The sequence below is a fragment of the Megascapheus bottae genome, chromosome 10 (assembly GCF_031878675.1).
Source record: "Megascapheus bottae isolate mThoBot1 chromosome 10, mThoBot2.hap1, whole genome shotgun sequence".
NCBI lineage: Eukaryota > Metazoa > Chordata > Mammalia > Rodentia > Geomyidae > Megascapheus > Megascapheus bottae.
Window position 1 is genome coordinate 11,142,429 of NC_143518.1, and position 27,712 is coordinate 11,170,140.

Sequence of the window (27,712 nt, forward strand, 5' to 3'; positions counted from 1 at the left end):
TTTATTTTATTTTTATTTTTTATGAGTCATTGGGCTTGAACCCTGTGCCTAGGTCTTGTCCCTGAACTCTTCAGCTCCAGGCAACCCCCAACGCCAGAGCCTGGGTGTTGTCTCTGAGCTCTTCAGATCAAGGCTATCACCCTACCCCTTGAGCCACATCCCACTTCCTATTTTCTAGTGATTAATTGGAGATGAGAATCTCAAGTACTTTAGTGCCCTGCTGGCTTTAAATTGCAATCCTCAGATCTCAGCCTCGTAAGTAGCTAGGAATACAGGCATGAGTCATTGTGAGTGCCTCTAAAACTTTTCTGCCTAGCTTCAAATTCTGATCTTCTAAATTCCACCTTCCTGGATAGCTATGATTACATGATCCAACATTGGCATCAGGATGTTTTAGTTATTTTTTTTGACAGAGATTTATGCTTTTGCTTGGTGCCAGCTTTGACCATAATCCTCCTTATACTCTCTCCCTGGCATCTAGCATTACAAAAGTACTATACCGCACTTAACTTTTCATAGAGACAGAATTTCAGCTGGCCTCAAACCTCCACATTTGTACCTGACAAGTGTTTGGGATTAGAAGGATAAGTCATGACATCTGAGCCTATAAAATGGTTCTTTAACTTTGTAGTATTAAAGTAGCTCTTGATTATGTAAATTACTGGTATCTTTAGCTATCAATCCTGGGAAGCTTTTAAACCTCAACAAGAATTGTCAGGCTTCTTGTTATAGCATAGCTAAGTTTAAGAATTCTTTCTTTACCTCCACACATATATTGACTAATAGTACTTAATTATTAAACTTTTATTTGTTTTGGGGGTACGCTGATACCCTTTGGAATTGGGACCTAACATCTTGCAAAATTATAATTGATAAATTCTATCTATAGCTTCTCACTGTCTCATTCCTGCTGACAATAAAGAGAAAACATCATTTTCTTTGCAGATTGTTCTTTGTTTGACAGTACCACAATCTGGGCTTGGTAAATCCTTGCTGAGGAGAAATATAAAGAGTAAATTACCCAGTGATCTCAACTGCTTTTTTTTTTGAGTACTCTATTTCTGTTAGATTTGATTATATACCTTCTCATTTTATTCTCTGTCCAAGATAAATACATGCTCTATAATTTTATGATTAAGGACAATTTGTTTTGATATTGAATTCAGTAGGGGTTTTGGTAAGAAGCTATTTATAAAAGATTAAAATATAGCTGGGCTCAGTGCCTCATGCCTGTAATCCTACTCGGGAGGCTGAGATCTGAGGATCACAGTTCAAAGTCAGCCCGAGCACTAAAGTCCATGAGACTCTATCTCTAATTAACCACTAGAAAACGGGAAATAATGCTGTGTCTCACTGGGTAAGACAGTAGCCTTGGGCTGAAGAGCACAGAGACAGCTCCCAGGCCCAGGGTTCAAGCCCCATGACTGGCAAACAAAAAAGATTGAAATATAGTTTGTACATGACTCACAGACTTTGTATAACAAGATAAGATCAAACTATTTGACTTAATATTCAAGAATACTGACCATCAACTAAGCTTACAAAAGGATTTTGTGGAATTTCATCAAATGTTTAACCATAGAGAATTTGACTATGGACATTATCAATTCCATTCAAACCTTCAAAAGAACCAGCTCTAAAGCAAAATAAGGTGAGAAGAATTGGGATGAATTTTCCATTTTAAGATTAAATTTCTGACTCTTCTGATTGTCAGTATAAAAGCAGGTGTTGAATCAATAATGTTGAATTAATGAATAAGTTAAACCTACCCATCAAGAATATGAAAACAGTGTTGCATGGAAAAATGCTAAATCATGTTGTGCATCTTGTGAATTTCATCCAAGAGAATATGGATGCTCATATTTTCATTTGAAAATATACTATAAGTGTTGCAAATGGGGCTGGTTTTCTTGTTTGTTGCTTTGTTTTGTGTGTGCTAGTCCTAAAGCTTGAAGTAAGGGTCGGGAAGCTGTCTTATGTACTGTACGGTGGATAATAATGATGTCAGTGGCAGCAAGCCAGCTTGGCTTATGTTCATTTTGTCAAGATAGATTTGTTTATTTATCACACTTTCTTGTGATCCTACTACTACTAAATCTCAGCCTTATTTTACTTTAATATGAACCAGTCCTAAAACAAAGCATTGCAAGGCTTTAGTGAATAATTTGTCCCTCAAGATCACTTTCCACACAATGGGGCATTAAATGACTTGGCAATAACATGAATCTCCACAAAGCAATCACTAATTAATATCCACATATATATGATAGTCTCTTCAACCACTTAGCTAAAGTTCAGCAAGAAAACTATTTGCAAATTTTCAGGTGACTTTTCATTTGAATATTCAGACATGAAAAGGAAAGTAAGGCAAAATAAAATGTCTCTACATAATTATTACGGCACTAATGGCCAACTACATGTTAGTCCAATGTATTGTAACACACATTCTCCTCAAACTACAGCATCTTTCACAGTCAAAAAGAATTTTACCTAAAGTACTTTGCTTTTGACCACTATTATTTCAAAATGTTTAAAGGACTGACGCAGATTTTAAGAGCGATTTGATGTGGCATACACACACACACACACACACACACACACACACACACACACACACACGAATTCTACCTGTCCATCAGAAAGAATAGCATTGCCTTATTCATAAGGAATTGGAAAAACTTAGAGAAAAAATCATAAGTGGAGTAAGTCAGACCCAAAGAAATATTGGCTCCATATGTTTGCTCATTTGTACTATTTTTGTTTGTTTTTAAATGTACTGTGTGAAGTTACTTCTTTTTCTTTTTTCCCCCACTTTTGATTTATTTCTGTTGTCACTGTTTTTGATTTTAGTACCCTATGTCTTGTATATGTGTTTTTATGTTTGGGGGAAGAAAAGAGGCATCACAAAATGGTGAGATGAAGGACAAAGCCTTAAGCAATGCAACAGTGATACTCACAAGACACTATGTTGACAATGAACTGTGTGGGAGGAGGAAGTGGGGAAAAGAAAAAGAGGGAGAAGACAAAGGAGGGGGTAACACTATAACTATAACTCTTCTGTATCACCCTCACAATAAGATAAAATTTCAAAAACATTAAAAAACTGATTTGAGTTCTTCAGTATAATATGCTGTTAATTCCTACCATAATTTCAAAACAAGTCATGATTTTGAAAGAGGCCCAACTTCCAGAATGCTCAGCTCCTCCCAAAACAGCCCATAATTTTTAAGTAATAAAAGCATTTCTGGTTCAATTAAGGATAATCAAAAATAATTCTTACCCAATCTAATCTGTTCATGTCAGACACTATTTTTAAAAATATATTTCGAAAAACAGACTGGAGATGTGTCTTAAAGGTAGAGTACTTGTCTAGCAAAGCACAAGGCTCTGAGTATAAATCCCAGAAAAAGAAAAAAAATCATTCTTAGCATAAAACATACATATAAAAATATAAAATACATAATATATGTATATATACATAATGCAGACTATATTTGACAAAAGGGAAGATGGCTTTAGAAGAAAGTTAAGAGAAGTATATTGGGCTGGGAGTTTAGCCTAGTGGTAGAGTGCTTGCCTAGCATGCACAAAGACCGGGGTTCGATTCCTTGGTACCACATACACAGAAGAAAAGCCAGAAGGGTGCTGTGTCCCAAGTGGTAGAGCTCTAGCCTTGATAAAGTCCAAGGACAATGCTCAGGCCCTGAGTTCAAAGCCCAGGACTGGCAAAAAAAAAAAAAAGAAAAAAAGAGAGAAGTATATCATTTCCCTATATTAAATCTAGATGTATGTATATACATGCATATATAGATATATGAATGAATTCAAAATTCTAAAAGTAGAAGAAAAGGTTAGTTAATAATAAAATAAGTGATATTTATCAGTATAATTCTGAGTCATAAAAGAAAGCTTTTATTGGACATATTCTTCATTTGATCAGACCTGGAAGCCATTATTTTAGAATTCTTCATAATATTATCTTTCTTATTTTTCTTTTTAGAACTGGCATTTGAAAGATAAGATTAGTCATGTAGAAAAAATTACATATTCATCAAGTTTCATTCTCTAACAAAGCCAAATAAAAGTAGATTCTTACCATATTAGGAATTTCTAAGATAAGTTCATTTTCTCAGTAGTAAGAGTGGAAAAAAGAACACTTAGTTTTCATACACAATTTTATTGAGACCCTCCTTAAGGCTACAGTGGCCAGGGGAAAGCATATTTTTTCAGAGTGAGAAAGAGATCCACATTGCAAATACTAAGGAGCTATAGTCAGGAAGACAGGGAGATCAAGGTCAGGCTACGTAACATAGTAAAAACCTTCCCAAGAAAAGCAATTGGAAGTGAAACCCTGAGAATCAATGTTCTTAAATCAGCAGTCCTAGTCAAACAGAGCAGATCTGGTATCAGCAACTATAATACCTTAGGGAAATTCTTTAGACATTTAAATAGAATCATGTCCATGACGACGGTATTCTCATGTTTGTATTTCACTCCATACATCGTCCTTATTTTTATCTCTATTAAGTTTTAAGATTTGAAAGGCAAATTTCATGCCTTTTAACAATTGTAAAGTGGTTCCCAGTAATTTTCAGACATAATTTCAGTGAGCAACAATGAGATGTAATAAAGATTTATCTTTTAATGTAAAAAAAATAAATAAAAAATAAAGATGCTAAATTAAAAAAAATACCTACGAATATTAATATTGAGTAGTTTAAATCTATGCTACACAGACTACATAACACCAGCTTGTCCCATTTTTCATATTTAAATATACTTTAGAACGATTGGTATTTCTGTCTTTGTACAAAATCTGCTGCTTTTAAAGAGGATTCTGTTCTATTTATATGTGGGATAGGTGCAGAAAATGGTATTCAAATGAGAGAAAAATCCTGATGAGTTCATCCAAGTACAGTATAAGGAAACTGCAACCATTGTCAGAGCCAAGGCAACAATAAATCATAGTGGAAAGCAGTATTCCCCTTAAAATATATCATATGCTCTGCAATATTTTTATCACTTAATTCAGCTGAATGATTTAAAAGAAACAGTGGAATTTAATTAACTTTCTTTATTATTTATTTCTTTTACTTTTCTTTTGAAGGCAAACAGTAAGCGCATCTGAAAGTGGAAGTAGCAAGATGCTATCTTTGGAAAGGGGCTACAAGGAAGAATTCCATGATGTCCTGCTGGTAAGGTGGTTTTTATAATACAGGTCTCCTCCCATATTTCCTTCCCTGGTCTTTGTGATAATTGCTTGATGGTTGTCGCGTGTACCAATCAGGGTATTTTACTTGGTTGAGCAGACATTATGGAAAGAAATGGTTGAGGTGCCCATGATAAGTTTTAAATAGGCAGAACAGTTTTGTGAGCAAGTGGTACTTCAAATCAAACTGACCACTTGCTACAGAAGCGTAAATTTGTATCACAGAAAAACTTACATTTTCATTTCATTTTATTTTATTTTGTCAATCATAAGGCTTTTACTTTGGGCCTGGGCACTGTCCCTGAGCTCTTAAGCCACTTTCCATTTTCTGGTGGTTAATTGGATATAAGAGCCAGCTTAGGCTGGCTTTGAATTATGATCCTCAGATCTCAGCCTCCTGAGTAGCTAGGATTATAGGCATCTGCCCAGCTTAGAAAAACGCTTTCCACTGTAAGGATTACACTTGACTTCTAGTTCTACTTTATATTCCATGGCAGATTCCATAATGCAGATTATCCATAAATCACTTTATTTCTCTGACCATGGAACTGACAACTATGAATGCAGCAGTGGATCACCAAAATCTTCTCGCTTCTCATTTCTTGACTGCATATGCAATCAAAATTCATACTGGAAGTTGAGGCAAGGAAGCGACCACTTTATTTTGTCTCCTTATATTGCTATATGAAATATAGCAACAGATTTTTATTTTATCTCCATGTCTTAACATCAATCCTTATGATGGTCTAGGGTTGCTATAGAATTTTGGGAGGCATATGTATATTTAATTCACTACTAGCAATAATAGTGTTAACTTATTGAGATTCAATTCCACTGTAAGCTGAGGACTGGCCATCTGTACTACGAAACAAAGAATATCTATGCAGGTCTGATATTCCACAATGAGTTTTCCTTTGCAGCACCAAAAACATGATGCAAAAAAGAAAAATTTCAGGAGTTGGATGTTACCTAAATTAGAAGCATGTGCTCTGTTTAAAACACTGACAGACCACCAACTGAGAGACAGTATTAGGAAAATACCATTCCACCTTATGGCACATAAGTCTCCATAAAATGGAAATGTGACAGTAGGAACTTGTTAAATATATAGAGCATCAACAAAAGAAAGCCTGAAGAAACACAGTTAAGAAAAGTCAGGTAGAGAGTGAGGCCTCTCAGGACAGGGCTGAAAATCTTACGAAACCCTTAGGTATTTTATAAATGTATGAAGCATCCTCCAGGAAAGTGGGGAGAGGAAGCTAGAAGGAAGAGTAAATGAAGTTGGAAAGGGGAAAATACAGTAAAAGGTGATTCTTTTCCAGACCCAAAGGATCATAGGCTCAATGGTTTTCCTCATTTGTAATAATTAGTATACATTTAGGACTCACCTAGCAGAGGATTACATTAGCTCAAAACCTAGGTACATCAGGTCACACAGGATGAGACTAAATGAAAGGAACTCTAGGATATGGAAACAAGAGCTTTACCTTATGTGATTATTGTTCTTAATGTACTATGTTATGTCTCCTCTCTTTTGTTGCCCTTATGGTTAATCTTGTATTGTTACTGGATCTGACTTTGTTATCTGGTATATTGTATATACATTTATTTGTTTCTTTGAAATAGGAAAGGGAAGCGGGGTGGGGGAAGGGGTATCAATGTGTAAGAAGTAATGCACCTACTACCTGACAAATATAACTGTAACACCTCTATACATTATCCTGACAATAAAAATTCTATTCTATTCCAAATAGTGATAAATACGACAACTGTGTTATCTTTGATCCTTACAATAAACAAAAATTTAGAATTCGTTCTTTAAATCAGCATTTTCCTTTGGGCGTATAGTATAATTTCATGGTAGAATTCTTTCCTGGCATGCACAAAGTCTTCCATTCCGACTCCACTAGGAGGCTGTCTGGGAAGGTAATCAATACAACTCTTCTTTTTTGTTGACTGTATTCTGTTTTTGGATAGAGCACATCGAACTTAAACAATGCCAGCTCCTCTATTGTATTAAAGCAAGTCCAGCTCTTCTGCGTTATTGAACAACATATCCTTTAGCTCTTCCATGCTAAGTAAAGCATGAGTAAGATGCTTTTTGTGATCTCTGCTTTCTATCACCCAAAGCACCTCTCATGAGGCTCTAAACTAATCTTAATCCTTCTTCCTTAATGAAAGACCTCAGAACTCACTCACCAAAGTCCTTCCTTTGCTTCATCGCTGCTAGTTATTCCAGAATGCTCACTTGGTGACCTAAAGCAGGATGACACTCTTTTCTGAGCTTTTATCTCTGCATTTAGGATATTCAGGACAGCCTCCTCTTGTGTAATTCCTCCTTCACCAGCTGTAATTCTGTCCACTCCTCTCCTCCATCTAGACACAGTCCATGCTCACAAGGCCTGTTGGATTTCCCAATGAGCTCAAGGCCCGGTATCTCCACTGTCATCGACTGTGTAGTGACATTAGTTTCCTCTGTGACTATCTAGTGATCTTGAAACACAGGAACTCTGTTTAAACTGTTTCCTTAACCATATACCTTTCCAGCTGGCACAGGCTGACTATGTCATTAAATAGAAACTAAAGAAACAGAAAGTTAACTTTTACAAGTGTGTATGTGTGTGTGTGTGTGTGTGTCCTTTGGCTTGAATCCAGGCCCTAAGCATTGTGCTTAAGCATTTTTACCACAGCTCTACAACTAATATTCTGAGACTATCCTGCATGAGCTGACTTTATACCATAGTCCACAGATCTCAGCCTCCTGAGTATATAAGATTATAGGTTCCCAACTTAGAGTTGATACTTTTGACAAGCTACATTCAAACAAATCAATGTCGCGATTGAAAATGCTCACCCAACAGTCATTCTGAGAATAACAGCAGTTAATCATGGCATTTGAACATAAGGTTTTGAAGATTAATTTTGTATCTTAAAAATTTTATACTTTTTTTCATAAGTGTTGGTTAGATTTTTAAAACAGTGGAGAATTAAATTTTCAAATGTTCTTTTTCCTTTGTTGTATTTTTCCAGAATTAATGACTTTTGTTGTCAATTTGCTTTAAATTATCAGATAAAATTGTATGCATTTATTTTATGCAATGACATGTTTTCACATCTGTACACATTATGGATCAAGTTAACATGTCTGTCCCATCACATGCTTATAATTTTTACAGTGAGGCATTTGTCATCAGTCCCAGAATTTTTAAGGAATAAAAGAGTTGGTTGTATATAGAACTCTTGAATTTATTCCCCTAATTGAAATATTGTCTTCCTCCACAAATATCTCTCAATCATCTCCACCTAATTTCCTGAGCCTACTCTACTTTCATTGGATGAACTTCCTTGTATTCCTCAGATGAGTGAGAACCTAGGATATTTATCTCTTTGTATCTACTGATGCCCAGATTACTTCTTTCAGCACAATATTCAGAATTACCCGCATGGTTGCATATGACATGATCTCATCAATAGTTTTGTGGAGGCTGGATAGAATTCCACTGTGGGCATATATGTAGGCTTTGTGCCATGTATCTTACTTCCTCTTTATCTTGTCAACTATTGGTAAACACAGGTTGATTGAAAATGCTGGCTATTTTGAATAGTGACATGAGCATGGAAGTGCAGACATCTTACCAACAGACTGATTTCATTTCCCTTGGCCGTGTGCCTAGTAGCACAATTGTAAATCACTATATCATACAGTAGTTTTATTTCTCATATTCTGAGGAACTATTTTCTGCAATGGCTGTAATAAATGCCTTCATCACTTCTTATTAGCATCTTGCATGAGCACAAAAATGATTTAAACTACCAGTGATTGTATATAGAAATTCCCTTCTTGAATACTTGTTTGTTAAACATGTCATTTGAAATATTATGTAAAAATCAATGTTAATAAATTCTTTAATAAAAAATGATTTAAACTAACCATTCCATATTTTTAAAATGTAAACACACACGTAGAAACACTGGAAGTGAAAAATGGCTAAAGCATCCACTGATTCCTCATACAGAAATCCTTTTCCTCACCCAACTTTAAAAATAAATTTAAAAACGAGTAGACTTTAGTAGCACATATCAATAATTATGGTACCTGGAGACTGAGACAAGAGAGCTGGGACAACTGGGCTATACCATGGGTAGCAACACATGGTCTCAAAAAGAAAAAAGAAAAGAAAAGAAAAAAACAAAGGGCTGAGGATATTCCTAGTGCTGATCACACACCTGGCCTGGGTTCAACAAAAATCTAATTTACCTGAAATTAAAAACTTCAGCTGACTAATAAGAATTAAAGTAAGATGAAGAGAACTTGCATCTCATCCATCTTGATGATGGGTCAAACAGATTCTACACAGATCTTTCATTTTCCAAAGTGAAGCAATGCTACTTCTAACACTGCCTGAAGTCAAAGCTTTAGAAGAAAATGAACTTCTGAAAGCGAAAATTCATTTTACAAAGCAGCATAAGTTGAAACTTATTAATAATGTTACTAGTAATGTTCGCTCTAATTTAAAAAAAAGGATTTTCTTAGAAGATACCAAGAACAAGCGTGAAAAAATTTAGGTTGGATTGTAGAATCTATTTTTTTACACGGTTTGAGAAAATTTTTATTGTGTTATGTTGTCAGGATAATGTATAGAGGGGTTACAGTTACATTCATCAGGTAGTGGGTACATTACTTCTTGAAACTTGATACCCCTTCTCATGTTTTTGTCCCCCTTTTCCTCCCCCAACCCCTCCCAGTCATCTTGTTTTCCCTCTTCCCTTCCTTATTTCAAAAACTAAATACTGCATGTACAGTATACAATGAGATAAACCATCAGTGGGAAAAAAAGAGAAAAAAAATAACTTCACATAGTATATTAAGAACAACAATCACAAAGATAAACCTCTTGTTTGAATAATCTAGAGTTCATTTCATTTAGTCTCATCCTGTATGACCATATGTACCTAGTTTTTTTCAGTCTAATTCATTAGCATTTTTCTGAATATGAGTATTCATCTGTGAATAACTAATGGTTGATTCTAGAAACTTTTATTTAAATATGAAGGAACTAGTTAGTAGAATCATGTGATTTTGTTGTTTAAAATTATCAGAACAGTTAAATATTCATATATTTGGTAAATATGGATATGTCCAACTTGAACATTAAAAGAGCAAAACTGGAGCCAAGTTCTGGTGGCTCATATCTGTAATCCTAATTATGCAGGAATTTGAGGTCTATAGCATCAATGTTTGAAGCTAGCCTAAGCAGAAAAGTCAGGAAGACTTCATCTCCAAAATACCAAGCAGAAAACCAGACTACAAGGAAGGCTCAGAAATTAGAGGGAAAGCTGAGCAAGCAAATCAAGCCAAGCATGCGTGATGCTTTAAATTCAAACCCTTCTTACAACAATGAAAAGAGCAAAGTTGGTGGAACAAATGCTGGCATAAAGGATATTAAAACATCATGTTAAGATGTTTAATTCAGTTAAAGATGATGTAATCTTGGCAAAACAGATTATATCAGCAAAATGCAAGGTTCCAGTAATATTTTATTTCTCTATTTATAGTTTTTATTTGTTCCTTGTTTTATTGTAAGGAAGAAACAATGTTGCATTTTTCCTGCCCTTCAGTAAAATGTATTATAAATTAAGAGTTGATATTAGCCTTAAGTGAGTTCTTTAGAAATTTACCACGCACATGCTTGTGTTTATTTTCACTCACATCAGATGAAAATTGTTATGAAATGATAGAGGAATCAGAATATCTGAAAGAGATATAAAGTTTGCTTGGTAACATGATACCCACTGGCATAGTGAGTAATGTAATATAGTAATTTCAATATGATATAGGATGTACTTAGCACTTCAAATGGCATTCAGCACTAATTTACATCTTTTTGAAGAAAATAGTCTGATACATTAAAAAGTGGCAAAAAGTCAGGAGCTGGTGGCTCAATATCTATAATTCTAGCTAGTCAGAAGGCTGAGATCTTAGGGGCATGGTTGAAAGCCAGCCCCACAGGAAAGTCTGTGAGACATAGCTTCAATGAACTACTCAGAAAAATCCAGAAGTGGAACTGTGACTCAAGTGATAGAGTACTAGCCTTGATGACAGAGAGGCTGAGGGACACCGCCTAGACCCTGAGTTCAATTCCCATGATTAGCAAACAACAACCAAAAAAGTAGCAAGAATTTTCAGTTCAGTGGTCTTTGTATTGTGGTTGATGCCACACATTCTATCTTTAATCACTATGTTGACCAAAAAAAGTCTACTTTAAATACAAATATCAAGTTTATTTATCTAAATTGCTTCTTTTTATTCTTCAAGTACTCTTCTGAAATGATAGATGTTGAAGGAAAGTAAAAAGGAAGGAAGGAAGGAAGGAAGGGAAAGAAGGAAGGAAAGGAAAGAAGGAAGGAAAGGAAAGAAGGAAGGGAGGGAAAGGGGAAGAAAGAGGGAAAGGGGACTGGGGGCTGGGAGTTTAGCCTAGTGGTTAAAGTGCTTGCCTAGCATGCATGAAAACCCAGGTTCAATTCCCCGGTACCACATACATAGAAAAAAGCAGGAAGTGGTGCTGAGGCTCAAGTGGTAGAGCTCTAGCCTTGAGAAAGTCGAAGGACAGTGCTCAGGCCCTGAGTTCAAGCCCAGGACTGGCAAAAAAAAAAGAGGGAAGGGGAGGAAAGGAAGGAAAGGAAGAAGGAAGGGCAAAAAGAGAAAGATGGATACAATGGAATTCTACATAGCCAACAGACAAGATAAAATAATGGCATTTGCAGGGAAGTGGATGAATCTAGAGCGAATCATGTTGAGTGAGACAAGTCAAGACCAAAGGAACAAAAGGCTCATGGTATCCTTAATATGTGGCTATTAGATCCATACAGTACAAGAGCGAGGACTCAATAGTTGCATACCCAATGCTATAGACATGGTACTAGAAATATAAACACAACTACATCGACATAAAAATCTATGACTCTATAGACATAATGTTTTATTACATAGATTAATATGTCTCTATGACATACAAACCTTCAGCCTGATTTTAATTATGTTCTAAAATCTAAGTGCAGCTTAGTCATGAACTCTGTTCACGGGGAACAACATTGAACAAAGTGCTGGTCCAGCCTGAAGTTTACAGTTTATTTAATAGGTAAAAACAAACAAGGAAGAGGCTACTTATATTCTGTCTCAGCAGCATAACCCCACGGTGTTCTGGAAATACATTGAAGAAATTCTCTAATCTAATCTTGGAGGTTTATGTTTAATTCAAGTCCTAAATAAAAAGCAGGAGTTAGGGAACAAGAAGTGGTTCCAAGCCAAGAAATGAGTGATTGTAGATGATGGTAATTAAAAGTATATGGCAGTCCATTTGAGAAGCAGCCAACAGCTTGATGATGAGAAAGCATAGGGCCAGGCAAGGAATGGAGATCTCATCAGAGACAGAGATTAATGTGGCTATATTATAAAGGACTGCATGTTCAAAATAAAAGTTAGGAACGTGTGCCCAGGACACTCTGTTTGTCCCATTGAAATTTTATTAGCCTTTGTGATTAAGAGTCCATTTATTTGATGGCTCACCTTTTAAATTCACAAACTTAATAAAGGGGGCCCAACAGTTTTTAAACCTTAAAGGAGACATGATTATGTCTGCATTTTTAGCTAGGTAGTTTTTGATTCAGGTGAATCAATTTACTGGTGTTGGACAAGGGAAAAAAATATAGTTGTTCTTCACTGCACATAGGAAATAAATTCTACCACTTTCTAACAGCAACAAAAAAGGAAAATTCTTAAGAGCCTTATATATGTGTATATTACATATTTCTCCATAAATGTTAAATCACCAGTAAATTTCTTATAGAACACAAGGTAAGTGCTATAAAAATAGTTGCTATGTTGTCTTATATAAGGTGTAATAACAAGAAGAAAAAATCTGTATATAATCAATATTGATATAATTTTTCTTTAATCTTTTAAATCCAGCCATGGCTGCATAATTCATGAATATAAAGGTAGTTAAAAGGTTACTGCAAGCTGGGTGCCCATGGCTCACATCTGTAATCTTATTTACTCAGGAGACTGAGATCTGAGGATCACCATTTGAAGCCAGCCTGGGCAGAAAGTCCCTGTGAGACTCTTATGCCCAATTGATAACTCAAAAACAAGAAATGATGTTGTGGCTCATGGTGGAGCCTAGCCTTAACAACAAAAAGGCTCGAAGACAGCACCTAGGTCCTGAGTTCAAGCTCCAAACTGGGGGGAAAAAAAAGGTTATTACAGCTAGGAACCACTGGCGACACACATGTAACCTTAACTACTCAGAAGGCTGAGCTTTGGAGCTCATGTTTTGAAACCAACCCAGGGAGATAAAAACAATGATATTGGGACGGGAGTTTGGCCTAGTGGTTAAAGTGCTTGCCTAGCATGCACGAAGACCCGGGTTCGATTCCTTGGTGCCACATACATACAAAAAAGCCAGAAGTGGTGCTGAGGCTCAAGTGGTAGAGCTCTAGCCTTGAGAAAGTCCAAGGACAGCACTCAGGCCCTGGGCTCAAGCCCAGGACTGGCAAAAAAAACAAAACAAAACAAAAAAAACAATGATACTGTTACCTCCAGTTAAACACCAAAAAGCCAGAAGTTGAGGTATGGCTCAATGGTAGAGCATTAGCCTTGAGCCAATAAACATTCATAGATAGTGCTCACTCAGGCTTTGAGTTCAAGTTCGACACCCAGAAAACACACCAAAAGTTCTCAATAAAATATGTCTCTGGTGGAAATGAGGACAGGCATGTCAGGGGGTAGAAGACAGACTGGGGAGGTATTTAGAAGACAACATAGATATTAGGATAAAATAAGGTGGCCGACTGGGGACTGTTCAATATAAGAGAAACTTATTACACAAACAAGTATAATACAATATGAAATTTGTAAGTCAGAACTCAGAAAGGAGTGTATTTGTACAGTTTGAAAGCATGTGCATTTATTTGTAGCAGATGTCATATCCAGCATCAGAAAAAAAATGTATGTGAAGTATAGAGACAAGAAGGAAAAAAAATCCCTTGTTCTACTGCCCAAAATCCTGACACAGTATTCCATTCTATATGCAACAGCCCCCAGCTGCTAGGCAATTTTTGCTCCATTATCCACTCTTCTTGCTCTTCTAGAGGGCAAGTAGGATTAGCAGGGTGTGGTGCCATGATCTTCAATGAGGGGCATTCTAGTTCATATTGGCTCTAAACACAGCCATTGTACAGAATAATTTAATTCTGAACAGTATCATAGCAGAGGCCAGATATAAATTGGGATGTTGTTCAGTGGTATTAGGGATAGGCCTATTTATCAAATTTGAGGGTCCAATTGATGCATAACTTCAAAGTCTACAGTCATGTCTTATTCTAATGGGCACTATAATTGCTCATAAAACTCCTTTTGTACAGAAAGTTTCTATAGATGACTAGTTTGAAATCAACTCAGTTCTATAAGAATGAAAAGCAACTTACGATGGCTATCTCAGAATACATAGAACATTTTTCTATGGATGATTAACTTGTTGATTTTATTTAAAAGATATTCTTTGGAACCCAGATGATAATCCTATAGTCAAATGCACTGTGTTAAGGAATATCATGGAAATCCAGGGTCCTCCTTGAAGAAAACTTCCGATAAGGGCAAAGAGGATGAGTATGGACATATTCTCCTCACAATGTCAAGTGAAATGCAAAAGATACAAACTTTCGTAATTTTAAAGTCAATATCATCTTTTTAAGTGAATTCAATTCAACAGTATTAATTATGTACACAATATATACAGGCCATTTGTGGCAGACAGATAGGGATCAAAGAACAAAATTAAGTCCTCAGACAATCGTATCACAGTGGGTAACCATTCCTGTCCCTGTTAACAGGGCTGACGTTTGTCATGTAAGGTATCTGTGGAGGTGGAGGTAGGATCATCTTAAGTTTAACATCAGTCTAGGCTACATAACTTCAAAAATCTGTGTTTGGAGGGTGTCAACATTCTCGGCTTTGAGAAAAGTTAGTTTGAGAGTCAAGAATGAGAATTCAGTAACTGACCAAGAAGAGTCCAACGAAGGTATATTTTCCCCTGATATGATGAACTTAACACATGTTCTGGGTCTGAATGTGACAGGATTTGGTTTAGGCGTTGTGGACCTTTGCTTCTAGACTTGGAAGCTAGAAGCCACAGTGTACAGTTAAAGCTTCAGTTCAGATCTGGTCTGTTAAGTGCCACTTTGTCTACTGTTATATTTTCTTTTTTTAATCAAGCAAACTTAATTTTATGAAAATGCAGTCCTAAGCAATCAGGGAAAATCTGTGGAGTGGAATGGTCTTTCTAATAACTGTGGAGAGTTAAGAGGTTTTGGTTTGGGTCAAGTTGATAGCAGAAGAAGGTTACTGTATTTAAGAAAGAGTGATGTGAAGAGAGCACTGAAGGACAGAGCACTCCCAAAAGGACAGGAATTGTGGGTTCATAGGTCACACAAGAGGACATTTAAATGCAGGAGGCTAAGAAGACACTGAGTGAATGTACTTCCAATAATAATTTCAGTAATATCAAGTATTCAAAGCAAACTGGACAGATGTGCCAGGGTTTTAATCATGACTGTCATAGGATGTGTTTTACTCTTTTCTGGGGTACATAAGGAATTGCTGCAGACCTCTGAAGGAAGATCGTAGTTCACAAGGAAAGCTATCGGAAGCAGAATAAGAAAAGTGATGTGTCCATCACTTTCTATTTTTTTGTTTTTCATGGTTTTTTTTTTTTTTTAGTGGAACTGAGGGTGGAACGCAAGGCCTCACTCTTGCTAGGAAGGAGTTCTACTACTTTAGCTTCCTCTCCAGCCCCATTTGTCTTTTTTGTTACACAGAAAAACAGCAACAGATACTACAAGTTTATATAGGTGACATTTCTCCCTTCAAGGAAGGACTTACTCAAACATCAGGATGGCTGAAACTGGACAGTTAGTTCATGTAAAATTAAGTACAATAAGTGACAATTGGTAGATCTTTGTCTTCAAAAACAAAAAAAAAGCAGATGTTGATAGACAAACCAACACCTGGGTATTTGCCTCATGTAAAATTGGAGTTCATCAAAATTCTTCATGATTTGTATAATACGTTCTGATGGGACTCAGAGCCCAGTGAACATAACTGGATACAACCATTCTGAATAACTTAAAAAGGGTCAATTCCTATAATTCAAACTGCAAAGTTAAAAAAATAGTATTATTCGTCTTGAAGATACCCTTGCTTAAAGGGAAATTTCCAAATTTCATTATCATATTGCATATTGCAATTCAGTTTTGTAACTGAGTGTTTTAAAAAGATTGATCTTTTTCCTTAAAATAATGGAATTCATTGGGAAGTGGATGGAACTAGAGCAAATTATGTTGAGTGAGATAAGTCAATACCGAAGGAGCAAAAGGCAAATGGTCTTCTTGATATATGAGTATTAGGTACAAACAATACAAGAGCGATGACTCAATACTCAGGAACTCCAGAAAATTGACATTAATTTAGAGATATAAATATATCCATGTAGACATAAAGTCTATGATGGGATATATATTCTATAGACATATATCGATATATTATATATATATATATTGTTATGTATGGCAAAGAAAAGCTAACTTTTATAAAGATTCCTTTCTTGAATACATGTGTGTAGAACATGACATTTGAAATATGAAGGAAATACGTAGTGTTAATAAAAACTTCTTTTTGCCAGTCCTGGGGCATGAACTCAGGGCCTGAGCACTGTCTTTGGGCTTTCTCAAGGCAAGTGCTCTACCACTAGAGCCACAGCACCACTTTCAGCCTTTTGCTATGTGTGTGATACCGAGGAATCAAACATGGGTCTTCGTGCATGCTAGGCAAGCACTCTACCACTAGGCCAAACTCCCGGCCCTAAAAACTTTATTTAAAAAAGATAGAAAAAAAGATGGGTCCTTTCCTATTAAGACACTAATGCAGGTGTTGATTGTGAAAGGATGCTTGTGAGGATATTCATTTCACATGCAAACAAAAGCAGAGTTGTACTACAGAGCTTCTCAATGCACATTAATCAGATCTTGGTACATCAATAGGCACACATCTATCATACTTGGTTATAGGGGAAGGAAAAGAGTCCAGAACTATGACATAAAAATAGAACATTGTTCTCAGGTTGAACAATGAGGAAAAATTATAAAACTCATTCTGCAACTGAGGAATAAGAGATACTCTGTTTTCTTTTGTAAATAACAAAGAGGTCTGGCTACAGACAGCTCTTATAACAACTGTCGTAGGCCCTTCTACATAACAGACATAACCACATATCCCTGTGAATTTCATAAGCCCAAATGATAAGTACATCTTTAGATGGTATCCTGAGAATACAGGTCTTTCTTTCTTTAAAGTTTTCTGGCATTCATCTTTCTTCCATTCTTCCTCATTTTTGATTTTTAAAACATTATTTATGGTATATTGCTTTCTGAAAATATAAAAGTTCATGGTTGCTTATACAAGGAACTTGTATCTACAAAAACAAAACAAACAACAACAACAAAACAGACCTAAAAAGAAAAAAAGAAGCAAAAAAGTCAACCAGCTAGTGACAAAAACAGACAGTAAAATAAGATAATTTTTCTTTTTTTTATTGGGTTAGTGGAATAAGCTTCACTTTTGTTTTCTTTTCTAATAGATAATGAAGAACTATCACACACTTCCATGGCAGAAAATGCTCCTAAAATGAATTTGGCACGTATTTATAAGTCTATTTAATTTTGGCCTTGTTATGACAATGTTCTCCAAAAAAAGGTTGAAATTCTAATTAGGTTTCCAGAACCTAATTTGTTAATTGTTTGCCATATCAGTAAGTAATCTATGTACAAAAAGAAAAGCAAAAACAAAAACAAAACAGAGAAAGATAGATAAAAATGAGAAAAGTCACAAACTGAACCCCATAGAGAAGGCTTGGTGAGCCAGACCACCAACAGATATCCTGTGTTCATCTGCTTTCCAACAGATCAGGCATCAGTGATGGACCTGCACGAGCTCTGCTCAGGTCTCAGTTTCCAGCTTTCACCACAAAGCGAGGCCCACTCTACTTGTCTAAAGTGAAAACATTCATTAAATCAAATGCTTCTGATGTGAATATCAATATTTTCTCCCTTCTTCCCTCTCTTCCTTGCCCTCCTTATCCCACCTCTCCTGCCTCTCTTACCTTCCACATACTTGGTAAAATTTTTCTCTTTTATTTCTTTAGGAAATTATGGGATGCACCAAATTCTCTACCTGATGTTTGATAAATAGTTGGTGTTCAATGTGAGCTCTTTTGCACCCTTTCCAGGTAAGAAACTTAGGTAGGGGGAAAAACAGCCAGCATGGGCAGAGGGCACACCTTCATTAATGTTCATAATGTCCATGATCCTTCCTTAGTGCAAATGCATCGAGATAGTAACAAAAGCAGAAAGCAAAGGATTCAAGGAAAGTCTAAGCTAGAAAATCCTTGATCAGGTTTCTCTTTGTGATTTGTTGTTCTTAAAGTACTATGTGAAGTTATTTCTTTTCTCTTTTTTCCCCCTTATGGTTAATCTCATGAGGTTATTATACCTGACTTTGCTAGCTGGTATATTGTATATATGCTTATCTGTTTATTTGAAATAAGGAAGGGAAAGGGGAGATAACTGGGAGGGGTAGGGGAAAGGAGAGGGGGGCAAAAACATGAGACAGGGTATCAATGTATGAGAAATAAATCACACACTACCTGATGAGTGTAACTGCAACCACTCTATATATTAACCTGACAATAAAATACAATTGAAAAATAATCCTCTATCAGTAGCAAAGCTGAACTAACACAGTAACAGATATGTTGGTGGACTACACCCTACAGCCATAATAGAAACTTATTCATGAACTTCAGGAAGACCCATAAGTATGATTTCCTTTGTACAACTATTTAAACATAATTTTATTTTTTTATTTTCCTACTCAAAACAAAAAAAACAAGCATACAAACCAGCTACTTCAAAGAGCCTAGATGTAATTAGACTCTGCCAGGTGGAATTTACTGCACTGAATGGCAGATGCCACAGACAAACACTGGCAGACTTTTCACTTTTCCACCTTGCCAGAGCATCCCAAGGGAGCAAATACCACCAAAAGATAGGCTTCTAATGATATTAAACAAGATTATGTGGTTCTAGGCACTGGTGACTCACGTTTATAATCCTAGATTCTCAGGAAGCTGAGATCTGAAGATAATGGTTCTAAGTCAGACCAGGAAAGACTCTAATTTCCAATAAATGACCCAAAAGCAGGAAGTGGTAGCATGCTACCTGAGCAAAATTGCTCAGGGACAGAGCACAGGGCCTGAGTTCAAGCCTCAAAACCCCAAACAAAAACAAAAACAGGCCAGGAGTTTGGCCTAGTGGTAGAGTGGTGCTCGGGCTCAAGTAGTAGAGCTCTAGCCTTGAGGAAAGCCCAAGGACAGTGCTTAGGCCCTGAGCTCAAGCCCAGGACTTGCAAAAAAAAAATAAAAAATAAGTGGTACTGTATCTCAACTTTGTAAAAACTGAGATATTCTAAAGACCAAATAACAATGCTATTCTACTTCCTATTTTAGAACAAAGCGTGATAGTTAGTAGAGACAGAGATCTTTTGAGGTGATTGGTTAATGAGATAAAATTTCATTAGTTGGATTGGTACATTTATTCAAAAGGATACAGAGAGATCCTCCTTCCCTTGAATCATATGAGGTCATGGTGAAAGATGACTGTCTATGAACCAGGAGGTGGATCTCAGCAGACAGCAAACCTCCAAATGTATTCACCTTCAACTTTTCAACCTCCAAAAATGGGGAAAACTGATGCCAGGCAACTCAATGCATTCTGTCATCCCAGAATGAGCAGAGAGAGATGTGGTATCAACAAAGCAAATAGAAAAATGAATTTCTTCTCTTCTGAAGGTAACATCATATTGAATTAAATACACTAAGGGACAACTGTGCTTGCTCATCTCACAGGAAATATTTAGAACACTGTGTACGATGATGAAACTCCTTTGAACAACTGTTATGCAATTTAATTTAAAAAATTAGGAAGTTGAAGCATATATGGACTAGATAATAATTGGAGAATGGTGGGAAAGTAGAGCAAATACATAATAATTTATGTATATGTGTGAGAAATGGAAGAAAGAAACCAGTTTGGGAAGGAGAAACAGAGAACGGAACATGATGAAGTGGTGATTCTGATCAAGATCCATTGTATATGAGAAGATAAGTTAAAATAAAACTATTTGATACTAATTTAAAAGTTATTGGTAGCTGGGTGCAGTTGCTCACACCTATAAACCTAACTACTCAGGAGGCTGAGATCTGAGGATTGAGGTTCAAAGCCAGCCTGTGCACTAAAGACCTTGAGACTCTTATCTCCAATTAACCACCAGAAAACCGGAAGTGGCGCTGTGACTCAAGAGTAGCCTTGAGCTAAAGAGCTCAGGGACAACACCCAGGGCCAGAGTTCAAGCCTCACAACAAAAGAAAAAAGAAAAAGAGAAGGTTATTGATCCAATGATATAAAGATTTTGGTCAGTTCTTAATCATTATTTATAACATGAAATTCACATCCTCAATATAGATGTGTAGGCAATATCTCTTATGAAACTAGTTCAAACTGATTTTGTTAGAGATATAGATAAAGGCTTTGATCCATATCATTAGGGGCCTTCACCCCCCTAACAGTCAGCTGTAACAATAGGGGCTAGTTTCATTCATTTCATATTTACATGAAGGTGTAGAGAATGTGCAATAAAATATAAAATTATAGAGGCACATTGGTTTTGAGGTGACTGCAAGGATGGTTTAAATGCTCTCTATTCAAACAAGATTTTGTTTAAAACAACTTAAAGATCTTTCCGAAAGCTCTTTTTAATTTTACTTGTATTACATATGAGTTAAGTTGAAAATGTCTCTACCAAAAGGAAATGCCATGGATTTCGTATTAAACATTGCACCAAGTCCAGGAATCAATTACATTATTCACGTTGTCATTGGGTCATGTCTGTCCTGTCCCTCTTATACTATGCTTGTCTTTATAAAAATCAAACCCAGTTACAATACATTTGCTCAAAAAGAAGCAAACAGGGACAACACTGGGAGAGCATTGTTCTACTTCAAGTTTTTGTGTGAATTTGGACTTCACAAGTTTTTCTCTGTTGGTTTTCCAATTGTAAAATAACATCTGTCTACCTCAAGTCATGGCTATGAATCACTCATTTGAAATGCTTTAGTAAAGCCCAAAATGCTTTAGCAAGTCCACATCATTATGAAGGATTACAGTGGCATTTTTACTTTCTCAGTCCTAATGAGTCAGTGTGTTTATAACATTGTGATCTCTCCTGCCATCTAACCAAATCCATGGAATACAGAGGCCATTTGTAATGGGCTTCTATTAAGTTAAGCAATATAATTTAGAGTGCTTTCTTCAAAGTACTGTTGGCAATCTAGGAAGACAGGTGGCAGACTTTCTGTGTAATGGTGGGCACCATGGGTTGATTTAATTCATTCAGTGACAATCAGGTTACTCAACCCAGTTCTTAAAGGCATCTGACTTGCTTGTATCTTGGCTTCTTCTAGAAATTTCATACTGCTTCTAGAGAAAGACATTTTTAAATTTTGAAAACGTAATCTCTTGTTCTTGTTAAATTTATTTACTTCTAATTTTGTTCTTCTCTCTGTGTTTTAAGCTCTTTTTTTAACATTAAGCTTAGTTTGATGGTGAACAGCCTATTAAAATTTCCCTCTTTTCTCTTTAGGAGAAGCACAGGTGGAATCATTGGTTGCCATACCCTTGACAAATCAATGGAGCAAATTTCCACTGTTGAACAACATCAAGAAATGACTGAGAACTAACTGACTTGGACATTTTACTGAATAGCTGGCGATAATGTCTATCTCCTACATATTATTTCATAGATTCAATCAAAGTAATAAGAACAATATATGTGATTGTTTTACAAAGATAATCAGATCAAACAAGAAATAGTTGAAATACTATCTAATGTCATTATTCCTGAGGCTAGAGGTAATGAAAGTAGAAACTGAAGATTTCATTGAGTAAGTCATGTTTAAAGTATAAAATGACATGCATTTTAACCATTCAATTCAGCTAACTGTGCTGCAAAAAGTGAAAAATAATTCAACTGGTTAGAAACTATGACCAAAGGGTTGGGATAGTGTTCTGATGGTAGAATGCTTGCTACCATGCATGAAGCTCTGGGTTCCATTCCTCAGTATAATACACACAGAAAAAGCTGGAAGTGGTGCTACGCTCAAGTGGCAGAGTACTAGCCTTGAGCAAAAATGCTCAAGGACAGTGCCCAGGCCCAGAGTTAAAAGCCCCAGGACTGGCAAATAAATAAATATAAATAAATAAATGAATAAATAAATAAATAAATAAATAAATGCCAGGTGCTAGTGGATCATACCTGTAATCCTAGCTATTCAGGAGGCTGAGATCTGAGGTTTGCAGTTGAAAGCCAGCCCAGGCACAAAAGTGCCTGAGACTCTTATCTCCAATTAACCACCAGAAAACTGGAAGTGGTGCTGTAGGTCAAAGTGGTAGAGTGCTACCCTTGAGCTGAAGAGCTCAAGAACAGCCCCCAGACACAGAGTGCAAGCTCTACAACTGACAAAATAAAAAATAAATAAAATAAATTTAAAAATCAAAACAAGAAGAATAGAAAACTTATGATGAAAATTCAGGGCCACTTGCATATGGTTGCATCTAAACTTTGTAAAACACAGTCTTAAAATATTTGGGGGGGAGGGGAGAAAGAGTGTTGCCTAGTGGTAGAGTGCTTTCCTAGCAGTCGAGTGCTTGCAAGAAGCCTTAGGTTCGATTCCTTGGTTCCACATACACAGAACAGGCCAGAAGTGGTGCTGTGGCTCAAGTGGTTGAGTGCTAGCCTTGAGAGAGCCTAAGGACAGTGCCCAGGGGCTGAGTTCAAGCCACCAGACAGGCAAAAAAAGAAATGATGACATGGGACATAGCCTCTAGATCTGGCTTCAGAGTAGCTAGGTTTATAGGCATGAGGCACTAGAAACTACTTTCAATTTGCTTATCACGTGGCATGACTTTACAAAGTTAGTTCATAATAAAGGGAAAAAAATCAGCTACATGTGCTATCAATTTTAAATAATTTTAATTTTTAAATAATCCATAATTTAAAATGTTCTAATCACCAGAGGAAGAGGCAAAAGTTGTTGTGATGTAGTGATATGTAATTTTGGTGTGTCATTTTTCTTCTTTATCATGTCACTTCCAGTTACTTCAGTTCCACTGGTTAAAAAGTTTACGCTTTGGGCTGGGAGTTTGACCTAGTGGTAGAGTGCTTGCCTAGCATGCATGAGGACCTGGGTTTGATTCCTCAGTACCACATACATTTAAAAAAAAAAAGCCAAAAATGGTGTTGTGGCTCAAGTGGTAGAGCTCTAGCCTTGAGAAAGCCCAAAGACAGTACCCAGGCCCTGAGTTCAAGACCCAGGACTGGCAAAAAAAATAGACTTTTTTTCCCTAATCATTCTTTTTCTTCTCTAAACATTGTAAATTCTCATATTTGCATTTCGGTAATCTTTTTTTTACCATATGTAAAGGCTCTTCCAATTATACTTTAAAAAATCATTAGATGTATTTTATGTATAGAAATTTGTCCAATCAACACAAAAGATTTAAGCTGGCAGAAGTTGTTCCCAAACAGTGGAAAGAAATACTTTGCCTTCTAATTAATATAATGCCTACTGGAGTGAATGGCTTCATTGTTTTCAAATCTCATTCTCAATGAAGGTAAGACAAAATAACTTTGAGATCGACTTTAATGTGACATATAAAGAAAAAAGATCTCATATTTCATAATCATTTATAAACATCATCTATCCAGTTGCTTCTGGATTATATATAGATATAAAATTTATCAATAACCAGAATTAAAGAATATGAAATAAGGTACTATGTGAAAAGTTATAAATGTAGGCACAATTTTAACCAAATATTGGTTGAATGAAATAAAATGTGTGTACATACTGAATGCACAGTTCAAATTCAGGTATATTTTTTTCAGGAAGTTTGCTTGATTATTGTATTAAATAGCCTTGAGAAAATGTATTTAATAAAACAAAGGAAAAATAATTCCAACAATGGGAAAATGATTTATTTACCTGGATCTTCTATAGTTAAGTTCTTTATTAACCACTGAACAATGTCTGACCCTAGAAAAAGAAAACAGAAAAACACAAACAGTTGTGAACCTTTAATTTACACATCTTAATTTTAAGAACTCTCCCCTTACTGGTTCTCAGGTTATCAATAAGACATTTGCTATTTGTTACAATAACAAGTTATGGCTCTTTCACATGAGGTATTAAAAATGAATACATTTCTTCAACAAGGAAAAGTTCATTTTAAGCCCATGTCTTTCACAGCACTATGCTCTGTGAAATGCACTCTTAGGATCTTTGTGATCTTCCAAGTTCATAGGCATACCAGGATTGTCTAAATACATGAGAACTTTGGCTGACTTTCACCTTTGTCTCTGGTGTTGGCAACAGCCTGGGACCCTCACTAGAATCCCTGTTGTCTTTCATTTCACTGTGGTTTGCCCCATTTTAGACCTCAGAGTTGTTCATATGACACAATCCCTGAAGAACAACCTCAGGTTTATTACATGAGTGATGGCTTAATAGTGTGTAATGAGTACAACACACAAGTAACTATGTTTTTACTACCTAGAGAAGACATGAGGAAATGTCTGAAGAAAACAATGCCTCAGGTCGATTTTAAAGTCTGTGTTTTGATGTATGAAAAAGACGAAAACTGAAGTGCTGAAAGAAACTGTAAAGTTATAAGGTAGAAAATAGAAGAAACAATTTATTGTGCCTTTCCTATATATAGGTGCTGAGAATAGTAAGTTAAAAGCAATGAATGATGGGGATGTGATTTAAGCAGAGCTAGACTTCCAGGCATAAAAAATCAGTGTTATTTTTCTGTAAGAGATATGCAAGATTTTTTCAGCAAACTGTGCTATCAAATTAGGTTTAATCAATTTGACTGGCATTGTACTATTCTATAAGTCAAATTGAAAGGCATGTGAGTGGGCCATTCCTAAAATCCCAGCCAGTACTTGAGAAGTTGAGGCAGGAAGGTAACTAGTTTGAGTCATGCCTGGACTACATAGTGAAACTTGTCTCAAACACAACAAAGAAAAACAGAGGAATGTGGAGTCAATGTTTCAGTTGGTTGTGATCTTCTGAGCCAGCGTTGAAAGGACCAGATCTTGAGGTAGGTCAGTGTCCAAGAGAAGTAAAACAGATAGAGAATTACAGATGGGAGCTGATGGATCTAACTACTCAGGAGCCTGAGATCGGAAAATTATGGTTTGAAGTGAATTGGGGCAGAAAACTCCATGAGACTATTATCTCCAACTAATCAGCAAAAGGATAAACAGCTCAGGGACAGCACCCAGGCCTTTAGTTCAAGCCCCAGGACTGACAAAAGAAAAAACAACAACAAAATAAAACTGGAAATCACTTGTTACAGACTTTGGAACTAATTAGATATGAAAATTGCAAGTAAGAACCATTAGTGAAGAAATCAATGACTCTGGGCCCAGGAGCATAGAGGAATAGGATGTTGAAAATGTGGCAAAAAGAGGAGCAGAAGGTGAGATGTTCATTGATATTAAACTTGTGGATTACCTAAAGCATTGTGAATCACTATATATACATGTAAGTTGTGTCCTCATCTCTGTGTGACTAAAATTCCAGTGTGAAAAAACGTCCCCTTTTATCCTGTCCTGGAACTAGCTGAGATGCTGCCAGCTAGAGAGCTGGAAAATTCATGACAGTACCATTGGGCAAGTGATTCTAGCTTCTGGAATTGAGAGTTCAATACTAAGATCAGAATGAACCTGATTATCAAGCTTGACAATCAAATTGTAAATGTTAAGGAAATACTCCTGCTCAGTATTGTTTTCCCCTACCCAATGCTGTCAATGGAACCTGAGGCAGGTGTATTTGAGGCATGTGCATAGAGATGCAGCCTTAGCCCTTGAGTATTTTTAGACAAAGTATATAGCTCCGTAGCTCAGGCTAGCCTGGACCACTCTATGTAATTCAGGCTGGACTACAGCTCCCAATCCTTCTGTCTCCATCGCTCATGTGTCAAGTGTAGTTAAAATCAATTTAAATATGCACATATTTAAAAATAACTTCATGTGCTGACTGTAATTCTGTATTCTACTGTAATTGTTCATATTACAGTTGTCTTTGATTGAAGGGTCCTTGAGAAGATGGTTCATCTAGGTACAAAAGGAAGATGTGTTAATATAGCTCTGAGTGTTAAGGATAGACTTAAAGACTCAAGGGTGCAGTCTTTGTGTGCCCTTTGCCTTAGTGATGGAATTTGTATGTAGTATTAACAATGTCCATAATCCAATCATCAATAAGCTGAAAAAAAGAGAATGAGTACCATGGAAGGAAAATTAAAAATTCAGGGCCAGGCACAATGGTCTGTGTCTATTGTCTAAGCACATGGAAGCTGAGGCAGAAGAGGCTCACTTGAGTGCTGGAGTAGGAGAGTGGCTTGGACTCCACAGCAAGTCCTTGTCCTTCTCCAACACCCAAGAAAGATGAAAGCACTGTGTTCACCCTTGCATTTTAAATCTTCCCTTTAAAAATAAAAAAAAAGAAAACTCTACTTTCAAATAAATATTTATGTGACTTGGCAGAGACCCAAATCTTATATATTGCCTCCAATTTTCATAGCTGATCATCTGTTTAGAGGGATATATGCGAGCTGCTACTAGAAAATTTCCATTTTTTACCAAAACTAAATGTGATGTGTGGGATTTTTTTTTTAAATTGTGAAGAACAATTGAAAACTACTTTTAGAGAAGGGTCTTTATGGCAATACTAGCGGCTGACTGTGCCTTTGCTAGGCAGGCTATGTTCCACTGGAGTCACATTCCCAGCCCTTTTAACTCTTGTTTTTTTTTTTTTTTCAATAGAGCCTCTAGTAAATATTTTGCCTAGGCCGGTCTCAAATTCTGATCTTTCCTCCAGAGTAGTTATGACTACTGGTGCCAGCTACTACTTCCCTGCCCTTCTCTTCCCCTCCCTTCCCTTCCCTTCTCCTTTGCCTTCCCTTCTCCTTTGCCTTCCCTTCTCCTTTGTCTTCCCTTCTCCTTTGCCTTCCCTTCTCCTTTGCCTTCCCTTCTCCTTTGCCTTCCTTTTCTCCTTTTTTCCTTATCCCTTCCCTCTCTTCCTTTCTCCTTCCTCTTTTACCTTCCCCTTCTGTAAGCAGACATAAACACCAATATGCTGAACTTGGATCCACACACTCTCTGCACCTCTTCTCTCCATAGCTGCTGACCCCATTCTCCACACACCCCTCCCATTCCTCAAGCCCCTGTTCTGTTTGTGGGGAGGGAAGCTCCAATGAATACTTTGCCTA

The 27,712-nt window shown here is 36.4% G+C and overlaps 1 protein-coding gene across 5 annotated transcripts in view; it reads right to left on the reverse strand.

Annotated features, from left to right (window-relative positions):
• Rgs7 (regulator of G protein signaling 7) overlaps window positions 1-27,712 on the reverse strand; it is a 371,280-nt gene that overhangs the window by 82,285 nt on the left and 261,283 nt on the right. For all 5 annotated transcript variants that reach the window (XM_090340183.1, XM_090340186.1, XM_090340184.1 and 2 more), the window contains one exon: window positions 24,421-24,471. In XM_090340183.1, the coding sequence (XP_090196309.1) occupies window positions 24,421-24,471 (51 nt within the window). The remainder of the gene's footprint in view (window positions 1-24,420; window positions 24,472-27,712) is intronic.